The sequence below is a fragment of the Hylaeus volcanicus genome, chromosome 6, assembly GCF_026283585.1.
Source record: "Hylaeus volcanicus isolate JK05 chromosome 6, UHH_iyHylVolc1.0_haploid, whole genome shotgun sequence".
Taxonomy (NCBI): Eukaryota; Metazoa; Arthropoda; class Insecta; order Hymenoptera; family Colletidae; genus Hylaeus; species Hylaeus volcanicus.
The window spans coordinates 11,315,134-11,335,078 of NC_071981.1; the positions used below are offsets into that span (position 1 = coordinate 11,315,134).

Genomic DNA, 19,945 nt, shown 5'->3' on the forward strand with positions numbered 1-19,945 from the left:
GTATTATATACCATATTTTGACTTGATTTTTCGCGATATTTAAATGGAAACCATTAAGGAAGCATACACTTTTGAAAATTTTGCGCCCGGATAAGTTTATCCTATGTAATCACTAATAAAGTTTGCTGAACTTATCGTGTTCTTTCAGTGAGGACATCCGAGTATAAAAGTTTAATCGAATAGTTCCATTTCCAGTCGTAAGTCGATGATTTACCGATGTTCGATTTAATGTCGATTTTCTCGCGCTAGCTTTGACCGGATATGGCGCGCGTGTGCGCTGAGAAACCGCTGCGCGGGAAACGCGAGAATCAGGAAGCGCCCGATGTCGCTCTTTTGCTCGGCAAAGCGTAGACGAAGGCGAAAGAGTGGCGTCGAGTGACTCTTTCGCGGAAGTGCATGTGTGTCATGTAAGCGCCGTAATCTGATTCCAGGGCGTGCGAGCACTCGAAGGACGGAATGCTTTAGAAACGATCTTTCGTGCCCACGCTCGTCCAGCTTCATTTATTTATTTATCGATTTATCACAAATAAATCTGTTTGACACGAAATTAAAGCAGACCGAAAGGGAAGTGAGAAAACATTAGAAAACATTGAAATGTATGTTATCTACGTTTGATTACACAAGAGATTAATCTCACTAACTGGAGGACATGTTTCTTAAAAAGTACTATCAGCAAATTCATACTATTTCTGTGTGTTTGAATAATTTAGTACGTGGCTTATTAATTTCGTTGTACAAAGCTTAAGCCCACAATGTAGGCCCTAAAACTGTGTATTATTGATAAGATCAAACTTCTCCATTTACATGCCATCATTTTTGAAGGAAAGAATGAATATCGTTAATGTAGTAGGGCAAGTTTTGCTTACTCGTCTGCATTATTTCTGAAATATTGGAGGGAGTATCGCAGAGAAAAAACTGTGCCAACGCGTTGTTTTGCAACAACACACTAACATACTTACGTTGAATATAGCCCGTTACAATGAAAACTTTTCCCAATAAATTGCCCGTGATAAGACCCGGCGACAACCGTCTCAAGTGATATTTATGCGAGAGACTGACGTCACTCGGTAGAAATGATTTTGACCGATGCTTTAAACGCCTTCAAATTGCAACTAGGGTTCCAAGCTAGAGTACATCGATAAATCAACCGCTTGCGACGATAAAGGCTGTGTTTTCTCGGTGATTTATTAAAATCTCGGTATCAATAGTGTCAACAATGATCGCAACTCTGGCTTATTCGTGGTCCGAACGTCGCTCTCGTGAACGACGACGACGTCGCCGCCAGTCGTTGCGCGGAAATGTACTCCGAGAACGATTAAAAATCCAGGATTAGATTGTATGAATTAGCTGGCATCTGGCGTATACGCTGGCCAGGTTGTCGAGTTGTCGTTCGTACGCTTGTATTACACGATACGTATCAATGTACGCGAAACGATGAAAATATGTTGCTACTAGTTGTCACGACCCGTTGAAACGACAGTGTTCACTCATTTTTGCTCGAGGGCTGTCGACGTCACTGTCCGCAACACAAAACTTTGTAAGATTTCTTCACACTAGCTACCGTCGCTGATACCTGACGCAATTCAATTATAAATCCAATAGCCGGTTGGTTAGGGAATCAAAGAAGTCAGTTTGTCGGCGCTAAAATACCTATCTAACAGGTTTTATACAGGATGTTTCGTTTAAAGCAGAATAATTAAATATTCCACGCCGGGATGGAACTATCAAATAATGTTTCTATAAAAGTGATTTGGTACAAAGGGGGAATTTTAGAGAGTAAATCCTTTATTTGTAATTGATGCGGTGAAGAAGATTTAAGAAACAAATTAATTTTTTTAAATCAAACCTTATTAATTTTTATCTATAATAAGATGGTATTTGTTTAGACAAATTCATTGACTTATTATTTGAGGTCACTTATTATAGTTGTAGTAGTAGTAGTAGTAGTAGTAGTAGTAATCTCTTTATACATTTAATTGCTTAACCTTAATTTACTTGGAAATTTTCTATCTTGAATTCTATTCTCTTCTTTAAGTAATTAACATTTGCTATTCTAACTTTCATACTACTCAGTTTTTGTCAACAGATGGTAAATTTCTAACATAAAATAATAACGTATAATTATATTTTTTTTCGTTTATTTCTATTGTCCTCTTTGATCTTTTTTCTTGACACTAGAATCATCGTCATCCACTTAATCCCACTACCTTTTCTGTCTAAAATTATTTTTACTTCCAATTCTGTTTTTCCTACACCTTCACATACCCTTATTATATGTAGCACTGTCTCGTCTTCCTTTTCACTGGAAGAAAAGGAAGACGAGACAGTGCTACATATCGTTCATTTCTCACCCAGTATTTATCTAACTTCTTTTCGTTCCTACACCTAAATCTGAAGATCGTTTTTTGTAATCTGTCTATCTCTGATCCTTTTCCACTATTTACATATTTCGGTATTTTAGGTGTCCATAGAGACTTGTAAAATTTGCAGCGTCATTTGTTATACTATATAACTCCTTGAGTCCTCCACTTTTTCATGTACTTGGCGTAATTTTTTTACTTTTTTGAAGTTTGTTATACTATACAATTTATGTACTCAAGTAGATATGGGTAAAATTCATGTGTGGATAACACAGGTTGAATAATGAATGCCAAGTAAATAACTTTGCTCTGTTATTCGTTAAATAATAACTACAATTTCAATTGTAAGTCCTATATATATATAAGTTCAGTAAATTATCAAATTACCACTCGTACCGCGCGCAATGTGTATTTACGTAGTAGAAAGGAATGCGGTTTAAAAATAAACGAAACTCCGCGTAAAGTGTAGTGTAACGGTTCCCAATAAGTATACACAGAAGGATGCCCTTAAACTTGAAGTGGACACGAAACTTCCTAAATAGTCGGCGGACCACAGAGGGGGGTCAGACGATCCTTATCCACGACCGCGGGGGCGTTTATTTACGGTCGCGAACGACAAGTTGTCGCCGGGCCACTAATTGATGCTCCAGAACGACCGTGTGGACTCGGCGGCGATCGCTTGCGATTTGCCTTCATTTGTACGGCGAGGCGTGTACAGGCCTAATGTCGTAGTCAATTACTCTACGTAACAGACGAATCGAAAAGCACAGACGAGAAAACCAGTTTAGCACGTGTATGGTCTTGTTCGTGACGTACCAGTTCGCTGAGTCCTCAAGTTCATCGACTTGACGCAATGTATCTGGTTCCTGATGCATGCGATACTAATACAATTTTGTCGTGCGGGTATCTCTAGCGTTGACAATTCGCTGAGTTCATCGCTGATTTTACGAACTTTACTGGTTTGAAGAGTAGCCCGAGGCAATGGATGTTTTTGTAGAAAGTGTATCTTTTTGTTCAAAAATGTTAATTTATGTTTGAGGGTAAATATTACTGAAGGTTTGTGAAAGTTGTTTTAACGATCTGTAGTCCAAGTTATGTTACACTTAAGATAAAATTCTACGATAGGACCATGGTAATGGTGTATGAATTCAAAGAAAAATTGTAATATGCATAAATTTTCATTTATAGAATCATTTATTGTTTGTAGATCATTCTATTGTATTACAAGCACAATAGATACATACTGCTAATAGAATTAAATCAGAAGTTAAAAGTGTATATAGGGTGAAGCAGCTATTGTTACGGAGCGATAATGCCTAAACTATCGTAGATATAAAAAAATCTTACAGGAAAAAGTTAGAAGGTTCGAAGGGCCTATCTTATATGACTATTGTTCTTTTTTTGGTCCAAATGCTGGGGCTTGAATAACCATGTATTATAGGTCGATGTATTCGTCTCAAGATTAACTTTCATAATATGCAAACAAAATCCCATGGTTCTATTTTAAAAAATAGCGGTGACTTTGATACAGCCTGAGAATCTGAATCAAAAAAAGAAGCACTAGTCACATGAAGTAGACCCTACGAACCGTCTAATATTTTCCTGTAAGATTTTTTCGTATCCACGATAGTTTAGCATTATCGCTCTGTAACAGTTTAGCTGTCTCCTCTGTATAATAGATATGCGATCTCAGAGTCACGTTACCTTACAGAGAGTTAACATGTTCCTTTCTCGAGCATGAGTTGACCTTTATTTTTCGCTTTTTGATAAAGATTTATTGTCAGTCTAAGAGCCATTCTTTAAATGTTTCGGACTTTTGAACAGAAATGAGAAATGATCAATTATACGATCTGAAATGATATGATAAATAATGAGTTTTATGTTAATATATCTAAAGTTACTTTTCATCCCATACAATTAACTCTATTTCATACCGAGTAGAAAGTTCGAAACATTAAAAAATATAGGTGGCGGTATAGTTATGCTCCGCAGTGTATTAATAAACTTTGCGTGCGATTGCTACATTCTTAAATTATATTATAAATATGACCAGAAATACACTTTCGAAAAACACTTATCTATAATACATCTTTAAAAAATGACATAATTTGCGTAACCTTGGAAGAATGAACGAAAAAGTAAAGAAATTCAACTTCCGTTTTCATACACGACTAGCAATTCGGTAAGAAAATTCTTTTTCGCCAGTTCGCGTAATGGAGCAATTCCCAAGAAATGGATTTTCTCGGGGAAACTATCATGTCGCGAAAATGTAAATTTTCGTCAGCTTGGCGTGACTAGAAAATCGATGAACTGTGTCGCAGGAGTGGCACGCGTTTCGTGGCCATATTCCCCGTCTTGTAAATATCGCTATGTCACGATTCAGTCGATGCGAAGGTTGTTCCAGTTCTGCGGAGGAAAAAAAAAAGGTTTTACAACGACGAAGACAGTCGTGACGGCGCGTGGATCGGCTGAAAGCGATTCGACGCAGGGAACGGGACGTCTTGAACGTGAACGAAATACCCGAGCAACGGGACAAGTGGGTCGTGATCCAACTCTTCGTGACGTTACATCCATCTGGAAAGAGTTTCCACTGCGGCACGCGAAGCTTAATAAAGAAGCTTCGTTTTCTTTTTCTTTTGGCCCACCGTGGTCGCACGAGAAGGGAGCTGGTTCTCCGAGTCGCGAGAAAGGAAATTTCGATATCTGGCGGCGGTCCAACGACCGAATCGAAACCGCCATCGCGTACGAGTCGAATACGAGCATCCAGTTAGTTACCTACGAACATTTCGCAGAGTTACCTCTGTCAAGTTCCGACGTACAATCCCCGATCTTAAATCCTGGAAAACATTTACAAAGAAATCTTTACCATTCTTCGTTCGCTGGACGTTGTCGTTTCTCTTGGGGACTGAAGCGCGTCCGAAAAGTATAAATACGCGGTAAATCTATTACCGTTGACAACTTTGCATTTCCACCCTTTGCGTGGGTGCTTCTTTAGTATCTGAAATATACGAATTTCTAGCGGATTATCATTCTTGGTAATTTGGCGTCTTTCCCGATGGTTTTTATTGTGCCAGAGGAACGATACGAAGCTTACAATCGGTATCGTACGAGTATATATATTTTTTTGAGAAGAGGATACATAAATTAAGTAATTTGTCAGCCGTTCATAACTTTCCTCAACGGTTCGGCGTATCCGTAGTCACGACCAAGGAAGGGGTTAAACCGGCTCGTTCGCACGAGGGATCAGGGGTCGATGATAAAGCCAGACTTCAGATAAGACGCTTCCTCCCTCCGACGCCTCTCTTTACGATTTCTATCGCCCACTATATTGCACTTACAATGATCGTGGCCTAAACGCTTGGCGAACAACGATGCGAACAGGAAAATCATTCCGAAGCATTTGCGTAACCCATTCGTACTCACGTATGCAACGATTATTTTTGTGGAGTATATTAATTTGTTTCGTCGCGATTATAATAAAATTGTAACAAAACATTGGTTACAAATTTAATTTAAAGAGTTTAATCACAATCGTTGTATCATTCTATTGATAGATCGTAATAAACATAGTTACAGTTCCTGGTTATCGAATTAGGATCACATGCAAGAATTTCACATTTCTAACTACAATGTTATGTGTTACATAGAAAATTGTCTATTTAGGTGGTTAAATTAGTACTAAGTGCATACGTTATCAAAATAATAATTAATCTATTACTTCTATGAGAATTATGGATTTTGCGTAGATGGTGAGTAATTGAGAGCCAAGTTAATGTTTATTGTATTATAATTTATCTTTTCTACATACTTATCCTCGACTACCACATTAGCTGATATGAAGACAAAGTTATAGCTATACGATATAGTAGCGCATACGAAACATGTCGGATAGAGTATGATAAAGAGAGAAACACCAAATATTAACATATATGTGTATAAAATTTTAATAATGAATAAACTTTGGTATTAGAATTCGCTTACCCCTTTCAATTTTACTATAAATATGAAAAAACATTGAAAATTTCAAGTGATCCGAATTCGATGGTGAGAGGCTGCACACCAAGCTGCGTACCAAGGTGAAAGAATAATTTTTGACAGTTTTGATATTTTAATAATAATAACGAAAGAGAAACAATCAAATTAAAATTAATGTTTGGAAAAGGAACAAGTCAAATTTGCGGATAACAATACTAATTGTCAGAAACTGGTTTCTATCGAGAACAAAATCATAACCACGATGGTATTAATGTAGTTACTCCAATCCAATTTACCTCCACATTGCCTAGTTTATAGAGTCTATGTACATACAGACTACAGAGTGCCTCGTGAATCTGTCGCCATGATATTTCTACTGGTTCTGACAGCTTAATAAAAGCGTTTCAAATAAAGGTTTCATGGTACCGAATGAAGAATACATTGGCGTAAAGCATAACTTCAAAAGTACACCTCTTGCACAAAAAACTGACGTTACCCTCTGTCTTTATTTTTACAAAAATATTAATTTGTCAGGATCCTACGATCGATTTCCGAGAATGCTTTCGAAAAAAGATGTTTCGCCATGATGAAGATATTTCTGGACGACATTATCTGAAATTAAAAAACAATTTACGATGTAGTTAATACAAGGTTCAATCTTGTATTTAATTGAAAATATTATTGCGGCATCTGCATACCGTCGCAAGAATATTGACAAAGTATCACGTTCAGACAAAATGGCGGTGTTTTCAAGCAAATATTTTCATCGTCGACTAAAATTTCGCCTTCAATTGTTTATAAAATCAATATTGATCTGATCATAGAAACCTTCCATTAAAGAATAATAAATAAAGTTCTAAAGCTTGTGTACAAAATTGATTCTGTCGTTCGCAAAATATTTTGATCATCGATTTAAAAATCATAGTTTCGAGAAAAACGCGTTTAAAGTTTCAAATATAGTTTACACCTAGCAAAAACGTCTTAGCAAATATGTCTGGAACTTCAAGAATATTTGTACTTAACGAAAATGCAAAAACTGAAAATTCGATTTTTTAAAATATCTGACCAGATATAACCCATTAAATCACGAAGCACTATTCACGACTCGCTTTGTATATTTCGAAAATATTTCCTCGTTTTCTTTTTTCTTTGTGGCCTGTTTGACGACGATTCAATAAAGCCGTTAAATAAATAAATAAAAACGTTTTCTTAGTAGTGTTTGCCTGAATAGCGCTCACCCTTGGATATTTATAACGATGAACGAGAAGGTTGTCGCTTCCTGTGAGGTCATAGGAAGACTCGATCCGAGCCATCGAAAGAAAAAGTATTTACACGTTCACGCAAATACCAGAGGTTAGGTAATCACCAGTCATTAGATAGACGAGCGCACGTATGAGCTCGTGCCCGCGGCGCGATGCTTCCTGTATCGAGTCAAGGATGCGACCGGTGCCGCAAAGTTCTTTCTGTTTTGCATTGGTGTCACGATCGAACAGGTGTCATCTTCGACGGGTTGCTCGATTATCGGATGGATCACAATATCCATAATTTTGCCTGCTTTTGTCTCGGAGATTTCCTTTCCTTGGCCTAGTTTTTTTTTCGACGCTATCGATTCCTTGTCAGACGTTGCACCTCTATGGGAGGACTTCTGTTCTACAACTGTAGGCATGGAAGCCTTAAGACATTTTTCTGAATTGTATAACCGAATACTATTTACATTAAAACTATTCATTATTTGTACGTATTTCAAGGAAACGTCTACCTATTTATTTCCTTATAAAAGGAAATACGTTTATTAATTACTAATGCGTTGAATACATTATTGACTAATTGTATGAATTAGTGCCGCATTGAATACATTATTGACTGATTGTATGAATTAGTGATGCATTGAATACATTATTGACTAATTGTATAAATTAATAATGCTCCGAATACATTATTAACTAATTGAATACATTTTTAACTTATTTAGTATATGTAGAAAATACATGTTTATTAATAATAATATGTTGACTGCACGTATTGTTTGAAGCACACTAATAAAAAAGGTCTATATCAATCTATTTTGGCGTCCACGATTTGTTAAATAGCATTAATCTAAACCGAGAAATTGTTGAAGTCTTTTTATGTTGCGTTTTATATTGAATTGAGGATGTATTAGGAAAACAGCATTATATAAAATGTTCAAAGTATGCCAATTACGAAAATTTGAATTGTGAAAATGGGATATGAATAGATTTAACGACGTAATATGTACGAAGTACGCCAATAGTGCAACTATAAAATCATGTAACTGCAGGGCATATATTTATTAAACGACGTTTCTAATCTAACGATTACAAAAGTGGCTTGGCCTTGATTATAAATTTTAAAGAAGGAATAAGTCAGGTATTTTTAACCGACTTCGAAAAAGGAGGAGGTTACTAAATTCGACATGTACATTATTTTTTTTATTCAAAATCTAATGTATGTCTTAGTTGACCATTTACTAAGATTGTTTTACAATGTTATAATTAGAAATTTGATGTGTAGTGGTGTTTGTTCACTTCGATGCACAACATGGCGAGAAATACATGCCTTGAAAGCGTGCTTTGTCACTTATCGAAAAATGGCCTGAAGCTACCAATTAAAGTTGAATCGTAATTAGCATGAAAGTCTTAAGACGATGACCCTATTCTCGTTAAAAAGATCGAAGATTGATAAATTGGCGCCACTGGAAGGAAATACATAGTTTCTCTTTCTCGATAGTGGTAATAACCATAAATATGAACGGTTTTATAGATATATTTCTTCCTTTATATACATATATTGTTCTAGATATCTTAGAACATTACAATTTCTATACATTATTATTTTAATTAAAGGAACACTTTATTATTATTGGTAATTGTTCATTTAATCTCCAATGATATTAACAGTCTTATTTATCTTACAGTCCGTGTAATGGACAAATTGAACAAAAAGAAACAAATGTCTCTTCTGATTTAATATAACTAAATCTGTTGGACTATTTTATTATCCCTTCTCATATCTAAAGTTTTAATGTTGTTCTTATCATCTATACCTTTAACAAAAGAAACTGGAACACTGCAGTACTTCAACCAACACATTACACTACTCTTACTGTCGTCGCTTAGATAGAATTACTTTCAGCTTGGGCACTGTAAGTTCCAAAACTGCATTTAAAGTAGTGAATACTCGCAGGACGTGTAAGAACATTCTTTCAGTTATCGTCTTCTATTTCTTCTCCCTTTGTCGTCCTCGTTGCTTCCGACGACTTTTTCGATAATTTTATCCGATTACTCTTATCATTTTCCAACCATTCTCTCGCACCATTTTCATTAAAACTTCTGCAGCGTGGTACCTTGCACGAAGCTGCGAGTCTTCTCTTAGTTTTCACTCATTCTTCGTTAAGTAGGATAGGAATTGAAACACTTTGGAAGTGAAAGGCTGCATTTTACTCCATAGAAACCCCCCAAAAAACTGCATAAATCACATACTGTAAATTTCTTCAGAATTATGAAGCGATACATTAATACTTTATCAGCAAACGAGACAAGCAAATGTTTACGATACCATTGATCCGACTGTCGTAGAAGTAACATGTTTATTTGTAGGGTGTTTTTACTTTGTCGACAGGAAAAAATAGTTAATGTTTGGAATGTAAATCAAATAAGAACTATTTCATATAAAAATTTGAAATTTCGCCTACTAAGTTTCTTATATTTTTAAAATACACAGGCATTGTTTTCAAACTTTCTGATAAAATAATACATTTGATATGAAGTGCAAAAGAGGTAACAGAGTTAGGCCTCTCTCTGCTAATGTAATAAATTCTAGCTGATTGAAAAATCTAAGACTATCAATGTAATATCAACGTTAAAGTTTTGGATCAACCATATTAAATAAATGTCGAAACTATGTCATATAAAACTATTTAATGGCAATAGAAATGCACAATCATTAGATAATTCCAATAGTTTTTTCCCATATCTAAAGTTTTAATGTTAACGTACTTATTAATGTTAAGTGAAAAATAGAGTAATATTCGAACTGTTCACTGCACAAATCGATTAACTCTTAACAAATCTTAAATTTAAGTGCCAAAGTACTTGGTATAGTCATAACTTTTTATATTTATAATAACTTTCCTAAATAATAAAGATTAACGCCATTAAACGAAAAACATTATTACATCGCATTATTATTATTTATTATTGTTATTATTATTTGTATATTATTTCTCAACTTTTTGTTTCATGGAGTTAATCGATTTGTGCAATGAACGGCTCATTTTTTGAAGATCCCATACACGAGTGAATAGTTTCGTCAACGTTTCTATTTCTCGTTTTATCTGTGGATCAAATACAAAAAAAAAAAGAGGAATAATCGAGGTTCTATCGTATATATAAATCACGTAGGAGGATTCCACGTAACTCGGTAAACCTCGAGTGCCCGAAACCCGGTCGTCTGGAGCATATTTCGCAATTTATTCGTTAATGTGACGCGACGTGACTCCGATCAACGATGGTTGTCTCTGACTCTTTCCTCATACCACGGTCACGATTGTGTCGAGTAGAGCGCTGATTCCTCTGCAGCTGTGCTCTTGTTGAGTGTTAGACGTGATTCTCAATCGCAATGCGCGGTTTGTTACGGGGCATAAGTCAATTAAACCGGTATTAGCCAATCGGTCGTCTTTCCGAACGGCTTGTCTTCTCGATGACTATTCCGTTTGTTATATCATACACCGCCGACAGATCGCATCTATTTTTAACGCGCCCTTCTATACGAACTCGATGCCATTAGAATGCTGCGCGCGAAATGTCACATTTCTCGGTCTCGTGAAATTGTTACACTGGCATTGAATTTTAAATCGTAAAAACTGCTCTCGACATTATTTTCTCGTATATGAAACGCGATGACAACTTACGATGAATGAAATGTCTCATATTTGATTTGAAGTCTCCCTTTAATTTGAAAACCATACTTGCACGTATAACAGGTATGCGTTTATCAGCGGTAGTTTCACTGTTAATATATACAAATTATACGTTTCGGATAATGTAAGATGATATTAATGAGAAAGAACTTACTTATTCATTCACACAGAATGGTGTGCCGTAATGGCTAGGTTAACACCGTTGCAACATCGTTTTCTAATCGAGCGAAATTTTATTCCGTCTGTAGACGTAGCTAATTACCATAGCGGGAGGTTCGAACGTCGGCTAAGAGGACCGAGACGCTCGCGAATTTAATATGCGAATTCTCCGTCGGTCGATTTGCATTTTTAAAGTTTCGCCTGTTTTCAAGCCGGCGAACGCGAACAGAAACGTTTCCAATCCGAAACTCGAGCCGCCAGCTAAGCAATCCGTTCAGCCGACGGCCACGTTTGCTTTATTATCCAGTCCCTGTATATTAAAATGTAGCTCCCGGGCGAGAGTACTGAAACTCCTTCGAGCAAAAATGTAAGGCACTCTCGTTTGTTCGTTTCGTTGCCCGCCTCTTCGTTACGAACTGGATTTAGTTTCGTGACTTGTTACGAGTCTGTACGATGGAATTTTTATTCTCATCCAGGGATGAGGAATACGCCGCCTCTCGACGTCCTCGACGCGGCTTTTTTGCATGCTTTGTCAGTCGTGCATCACCCTCGTTTAGAAATTGTTCGTTCCCAAATGACATTTATTTTAATTAACTTTTCAAGTACAGTATTAATAATAATAATGGTACTTGATGAATTAAGAATTGATTTCATTTTATTTTCCTCTTTTTTATCGATAAAATATTGTGCAGCAGGTACGAGTCTCGTATGCAAATTAATTATCAAAGTGGAAACCCTTTAGATGAAATAGCAACAATGACAGTGTAGATAGATATTTACAAATCGAATTTGCATGTAAATGAAATGAACAGTAACATAAAATTTTTGAAATTTTAAATTCAGATTTAAATGTATACCCAAAACTAGTATTTCAAAGGAATATGTTGCGCTACAAAACAAATACCATATACTCGAACAGCAATAAATCTATTCTGGTCGTTGTTTTTTAGTTTTTATTTCGAGAAATCCGATTTCAGTTTCCGTTGCCGGTAAATTGAAATACATTCGTCTAACGAAAATCTAATTTTCCCCGATGGATTTTATCGTGGATCCATTGAACGCGTTTTCCGACAATTTTTCGCTGATAGAAACGACCCGTTCCACAAACACTTGGAAATGTCTGTGTCGTTGCACATTTATTCACAATGGTCGCGTGGGGTTCCAGACTATTGCGAAAGTATTGGTCTATTGAAGGTAACAATCGATAAATGCGTGCTACTTCCGGGTGCCACGAACCATAAAATTTATCGGGTCTCGATTTATCAATAACCGCGAAAAAACGTTGGCGCTTTACACGTGTACAGAATTGAAACATTACCGGGACTAGGAAATCGTGGAACTGGTGGATGAGGATGAAATCGCATTTACTTATCCTCCTCTTAAATTACCGACACCGCGAATCTGAATTACTACGTTTCGCATCTTTATTCCAGCGCCGTTCACCCGACAAGGACACCCATCTACTTATCCGACCATCTAGTCCTAGTAAAACGTGTTCTATCCGCGAAGGCCTATGGGCTAGTTAAAGTGATTTATCATGTCGTAAAATAGTCTCCGCGTCCGCTGCGTTCCTGCGGAGACAGTGGCCGATTTAATAGCATTTCTCGTATTCCGTACCATCGAATCCTCAAGAAAACAGCGTAACGTCATTGTTCTGCGAAAATAATTAGTTCCAACGAAATAATACTGACTTTGCTTCCGAAGTTGCTAGGGATCGACTCTTTGGAATGTTTCGAAGAATTATTGTGTCTATTATTGTTATTTTTCTCGATCGAAGTTCATAAACACGTACAAACATTTTTAAAAATTATTCAACATTGTTCCCTAATCCCCTAAAGCGATTTCCAAGTTCTCAGTCTGTACAGTGAACGAATATTAGTACAAAATATTCAATTAACACGTTGACTACGCATACGCGTAAAATAAATGTATAAAACGCTATAAACGGTTTATTTTCTCTTCATAAATGTCACAATAGATGTTTCGTCAATACCAGCGTTCGTTTGTAACATTATATTTTGCGTTGTCAACGTACAGTTTTTTAATTTGTTATTGCGTATTTTGTAAAACGGAAGTACCTGTAATATGACATTGATCTTTTGTATTAATATTACATTAATACGTACATTTTTAAAGTAAAGTATATTAATAAGACACAACTGATCCGAAAAAGGAATTGCCTATAATATAATATGGAATATTTAATTAATATTAAAGTGGATATATAAATAAATTCTTAGAAGAATCTTTTATGTTGTTTCGCGTGAAGTTTTAGTGATAGTTACGAGTATTCGCGTGTAAACGATACAACGTTGTCGGCTTTATACATGGACAATTTAAGAATCGGATCATATCGGCAAATGGTTCTTGCATGGTTATGTAAAAAAGGGCATGCTCCGGATATTCTCATTAATTAGTGCGTGACATTTCATGGAATTTGAAGTGTATCTCTTGTTAAAGGGAGAATATTTTAAAAATATGCTTTATCCACTGTAGCATTAATTTTCTAATATATTGCACACTACAAATATTAATGACAGAACTGATTTCTTATTGCGAAAGAACGCTTTTCATAAAAAAAAATAAACGAATGAAAAATATCAAACAGGCTCACTGAGACTCTTCGACGAAGCGAAACAATTTCCTCAAGTAAAAAATGCTATCTTCAAAATGCGCAACTTTAAATGTTCCTTCCAACCACATCTTTTATCAAATTTGATTAATTTCTCCGTTTCCGAGGTGATTGACTCGACTGAGTTCGAAGTTGAAATTGAATTTAGTAGAATTTGATACGACAAACTTTTTAGTCAAATATCACTAGACATCTCGATTCGACTCATTGTGCGATGTCAATGCGTTAACGTCGAAGCCGAGAGTGGTTAGGGTTAGTGTTAGGGTTAAAACAACATCACGGGATACACCCTTGCGAAACACCGAGTACCGAGTCCATCGGTTCGCGGCACCTCTAAAACTGGCCCGCGAAAATCAATTCCTAGTTGGCGAAACGGCAACGGGCGGGCGTCATTCATCGTTGGTTCTCGCGTAAAAAGATTCACTGTCACGGAGACCCGCGTCGCACCAGACGCATTGCGTTTCATTCGAACGGCGGGAGGGGGCAATTTTACGGGTAATTATATTTAGAAGGGAGTGGCACTCGACCTACTCGCGAAACTCGTCCCTTTTCCCTGTGCCGCGCACAGAGAAACTCGCGCGATCCCGTAGAATCCGCGGCGCAGGACCAAGCCTGCGTGCAACTTCGGAACGCCGGTCGCCGTCTCCATAGTTACGTGTCGTGGTGCCTGCGTCCCCTCGCCGCCCCCGCGGACGTTCTCCGTCCGTCGAGATGCAGGGTTTCATCCCTCTATCCGGCCGCAGCGCCGGGGCGGCTCCCGTGCGGCGCAGACGTTCGCTGCCGGTTGACCCAGGTCGCGTGATCCTAGTTCGGGCACGACGTTCTCACGCTGATTTTTCACTGGCCATCGGAGTGTCGCGTCTCGAGACCGTCGCCAGAGCGACCTGGACCGGTCGTGGAACCCGACGCGACCGTTTTCTGGACGATCGTTCGACGTTAAACGGTCTCCCGAGAAGCGTGTCGTTCGGTACGGTGGTTGGGGGACGGTGACCTTGAGCCGTCGGCCAGGTGTAGTTCGAAAGGGCTGCGAGTTCGCGACGATTCGTGGCCATGGGATCGATTGGGCGCCGTTTCCGCGCCCAAAGGGGTGGTTCCGTGAATTTTTCTCGCGACCGTGTTACGCGCGCTGGATCCCGAGGTGCGCGATGCTGTATGGTAACGGAGATGGGCATGATTTTGGTTCGAATAAAAATTATCAAATTGCGGGGAAAAGGTGAATTGTTTCTTAGTTGTTGAATGAAAATAGAATTCGAATGGAGTATTTGGATCGCAGTCGGTAGAAGAATAATACAAACTTTTCCGGAGAGAACTGCGGTGAGTTAGGTGGGGTTAGATTGTAAATCAAACTTATTCGCCGAACCTCACCCTTTTATTTCATATCTTACAACTTACTCTCTTATTTTGTTTCAATTTTAACATGAGAGTGAGACTCCAAGTGTCGATAAATTGATGAACAACAAAATATTGATTCAATCTCTCATTTTACTATTCAGGGGAAACAGTGCAAATGTTACAAGTCACGATACGTTCAACACGATTCAAAGAGCAAGCGTCATAAGAGCAGTACTTACATAAATAAATAGCAAGTGCTATGCAGATTTCTTATTCGTAATCATTTATTGGAATCAAATTTTGTCCATCTCCGATCGCTGATTCGAACGAGAAGACGAATGGGTCGCGGACTGATCGGTATGAAAAAACGTTCAATTAACACGGGAGAAGTTGCTACCAGTGTGCACGCGTGTGGGGCAATCAGTTCCGCAGCTTTTAGTGCGAACGAACGCGGAATGGTAGCGCGGGGGAGGCGCGTTTGACGGGCGCCGAGAGATTAACGGCGCGAGACTTTCGTCGATGAATCATCCGGACTGCGCTTGGCGAACTTCGTGGACCGTTCCTCAGCGAAAAAGATACGAGAAGAAGAAGATGAAGGCGGTGCCCGATGCTGCGAGACGATTCGTAATAAGCACGGCGCCCACTGCGCAGACGTGAAACGGGCACGTGGTCTGCGCTGTTTTCTGAATTTTCGAATCAGAGACTCGCCGTACGCGCTGACTTTGCAATATTGTTCCGTGTATGATCTCTGAATTAATGGTGGAATGGTGGAATTTGATATGTGTAGGTATCGATGAATCCTATTCGGTGTCGAAGTACGCGAAACCAAGTATTGAATAGTATCGAAATCTCAGTTTCTTGGTGCCAATATTCGTATAGTAAATCCTCGCGATAGGTTTAAATCGTTATTTCTCTATATATGCACTGAAATGGTTTAAGCTGACTCCATATGTAGTGGGTTATACAGAGACTTTGGTAGAATTACAAAATAAATCTATATTTGAAAACGAAAATAAATATATGCAAAGTTAAGATGAAATTAGGCTTATTAATACTTTGACGTCGGATGACACGAATATGCTGCATTGAGATTTTTATATTTGTATGCCTAAAAATAAATTGATAATACAAATTGGTAATTAAATTGATAATTCATTACAAATTGTTTATAAATGCCATAATTGGCGATTCTTCAATTAGAACCATTATTTCCATATTATCGATATTGAGACAATATATACGTTAAAAGGATGAATTACAATTTCGACGCTTGAGTTATGCTTCAGGATGTAGTCAAGAAATATTATAAACTTTCCCTACACCTTAACAATTATTTTTATACATACCATACAATGAAAAAATACTAATTTTGCTACTGTGAGGAGAATGCCATATTTTATTTTATAATAAAAATATTGAGAACCACTGAAAATGTCATATCAAAATATATAAATTATGATGTGAAACAGCAATTTGCCATTTTCTCAAAATTTATTTGAAGAATACAAATGATTGAAAAAGTTGTAACAGTGTTTTTTAATGTATCGCGATGAAAAGGCACGAAATCGCATCAAAGCCAGTGTTAAAAAGAAAATTATGTCACTGCTATTTGACAATGTTGATGAATGTTAATACATACCTATACAATTTTTTATTAAACTTGAATGTCTTGCTTTGGATGAAAAATATAATAGTTTTTAAAGTTATATTTCACATTCTTTTTATAATGTTCTCATATGAAGTCTTGAACTGAATAAAATAATTTGAAACATGTAAACATAAAATTATATTACATATCTGCATTCGTTATCTAGTGCTCTAAAGATGCAGTTTATAAACGCGAGTGTTGATAAAAAGTAAGAAGATCAAAATGTGATAATGTAACTGCTGTTGAACGCCTCCAATAAATCCGATGAACTTTTCCACTTACTCGAGACTCGCAGATATTAGAGAATGAAAAGTTTGTGAATTATTGTTTCTTGAATCGACGATCCGTGACTTTTGGGGGTGAAATCTTCTTCGGTGGTTTTTGTGAGAAACAATGACGAACTCGAATAGCAGCTCGCTGTCGCGCGCCTGGCTGCGAGCGAATTGCTGTCGTTGCGGCGATACACGCCAGGACACTGTGAACAACAACTTTAAGGATGAGACACCGCTCCGGGAGGAGACGGAGACGCTTTTGCACCGCATCGCGTTCACGGTTTGGCACACTGCCCTCCATATCGAGAGCGAGGTTCGTTTGCTACTCGCATGATTAATTGTTTCTTCTTTTAATTTAATTTACAGCCTGTCTAACAAGAGCCTGTACAGCCTGTACGCCGTAATATTCAAACGGTTTAGCGTAATTAAATAGAGTAACTTGCAATCATTTCGCATACCTTCGGACTGCGACACATTAGTGTCGATGTGCCATTCAGTCTCCATCCTTATTTATGGTTTTGCGTTTCCTGTTCACACAAGTACTAATTTTTAGGAATATTCTTGGTCAAAAATCGAAACTCCGTTACTGTTTATTAATATTTAATTGCAAATGAGTAATTGTCAGCTAACGATGCTTTTCATTTCCACCGTTAAGTATAAAAGTATCAAGGGAAGTTCTCATTCGAAACAATGAGAGACAAGTGAGACATTTAGTTCTTGGCCTTGGCAACGATGTGTATCGAGGAGAGAAATTGACATTCGGCCAAGTTACAACATATATATAATTATATTTTCAAATGTAATTCAATTTAGGGAAAATAGAACTTTTAAGATTTTTATTTTTATTTTTGAAACTAAATGTCGGATGAATCAATTTTACATATAAAAAACTATCGTTTTGTCATTCTCTACGAGATGATATTTTTTAATTTTAATTTAATTTAAATTTTAATTCAAAGTTAATGCGTCGTACAGACATGATAAACAAAATAATTACAAGCTATTTTATTTAAGTATACTAAGTTGTTTGGAAATAACAGTGTGCACTTTCTTGTTAGACAGTCTGTAATTCGCTAAATTAAAACGACTCGTAAAAAAAATCGACGACGTTACACGTACTGGCATTGGTGCATGTCGAGATACGAGAGCTAATATTCCTCGTTATGGAATTCGTAAGTCTCATTACATGGGATATACATATAGGGTGTATACAATTAAGTCTGGACAAACTGAAGGAATCAATTCTATAACTAATTTCCAACAAAAAATTCCACTTAGACATTTTTCGAACAACCCCTTATTTTAGGAGTACTTTTACTTTTAATTTTTTTCTGTGTTTTCGACCTTACACTCTTTGAACGGCCATAACCCCATCAATTTACAGTGCAAAATTAAATCTAATATACCATTAGAAAGAGCGTTAAGTTTCCAGTATCTCTGATGCCAAATCAAAATTTATTTCGTAGGTTTAACAAGTGAAAAATCAGGCCAAACTGCAAACTTTGACAATTTCTAAATGGAGTAGATATATTTTTCTTTAGTGCCAAAATGTGTTATTCTAATTGAAATTTAGCGGACCTCACTGTTCTCTTTCTTTTGTTTCAATAAATTATTTTTTCAAATCTAGAATTTTATCGGTTCTCCCGCTTTGAAAACATCGATTTTTTTGCATTGTGAAATCAGTCCTGTTGCAATATCCATATCATTTATCTGTACACCAACGTAGCTTTTGACTAAATAGTCTCTAATAATGATTCTAAATTCTAAACGATATGGAGATTGGGCACTTTTGACCCTTTTAACCGGCTATACCCAACCGTGCAGGAGGTTTGTGCAGAGTCGAGTCACGATGATCGATTATGTTTATTATTAAATGACGTGTCTGTCAGGGCAGGAACACCTGTATTCATGGAACAGCTGTTTCCAGAAATAATGGGAATAATTTACGCTTTATATCTGTTATCACTCTTTGGAACCACGAGCAACCTATTTTCTTCGCGACGTCTTTCACATACTTACTTCGACAGAAGTAAAATACAATTAATATTTTATTTAGAGACACATGGAGATGGTTATATAATCGCATGCGATATATTTTTGTTGCAGCACAATGGGGGATACGAAGCACAGCCGAAGAATGTTAACACCATCTCTAGGAGTAAACATCAACAGCAGGTAAATATTTTTATGCACCTTTTTGACATCCTGCAGTGGAAGTCTTATGAAAAATTATAGAACGAAAATATCAAAGCAGAGACGCGCATCGAATTCTTTCCTTTCATTTAATCCTTAACCCTTTCCGTGCTACACGATAGTACATAGTTGTTCGGTACTTTTGCCGAAAGTGCTAACAAAGATATATCGGCGCGTTTATTACAAGGGTCATTCAAATATAAACCGGAATTTTTGTACACAGCTTTATTGAGGATAGATAAAAATAGAAATGGTCTTATTTTTCTACGTTGGTTCCTTCAAGAGAAATACATTTTCTCCGTCAGATAGGAAGCTTTCTGATTCCATCATAGGAAATAGAATTTAGCTGCCTCGATAGTCAACTACGCATGTACAGTTAAACTTGTGATTCGCTCTGACGGAGAAAGGGAGACTTTTTTGGACCATATCGCGACT

The 19,945-nt window shown here is 37.0% G+C and overlaps 1 protein-coding gene across 11 annotated transcripts in view; it reads left to right on the forward strand.

Annotated features, from left to right (window-relative positions):
* Window positions 1–19,945, forward strand: part of LOC128878668 (tensin-1) — a 334,268-nt gene that overhangs the window by 225,573 nt on the left and 88,750 nt on the right. For all 11 annotated transcript variants that reach the window (XM_054127041.1, XM_054127043.1, XM_054127042.1 and 8 more), the window contains one exon: window positions 19,424–19,492. In XM_054127041.1, coding sequence (XP_053983016.1) covers window positions 19,424–19,492 — 69 coding nt within the window. The remainder of the gene's footprint in view (window positions 1–19,423; window positions 19,493–19,945) is intronic.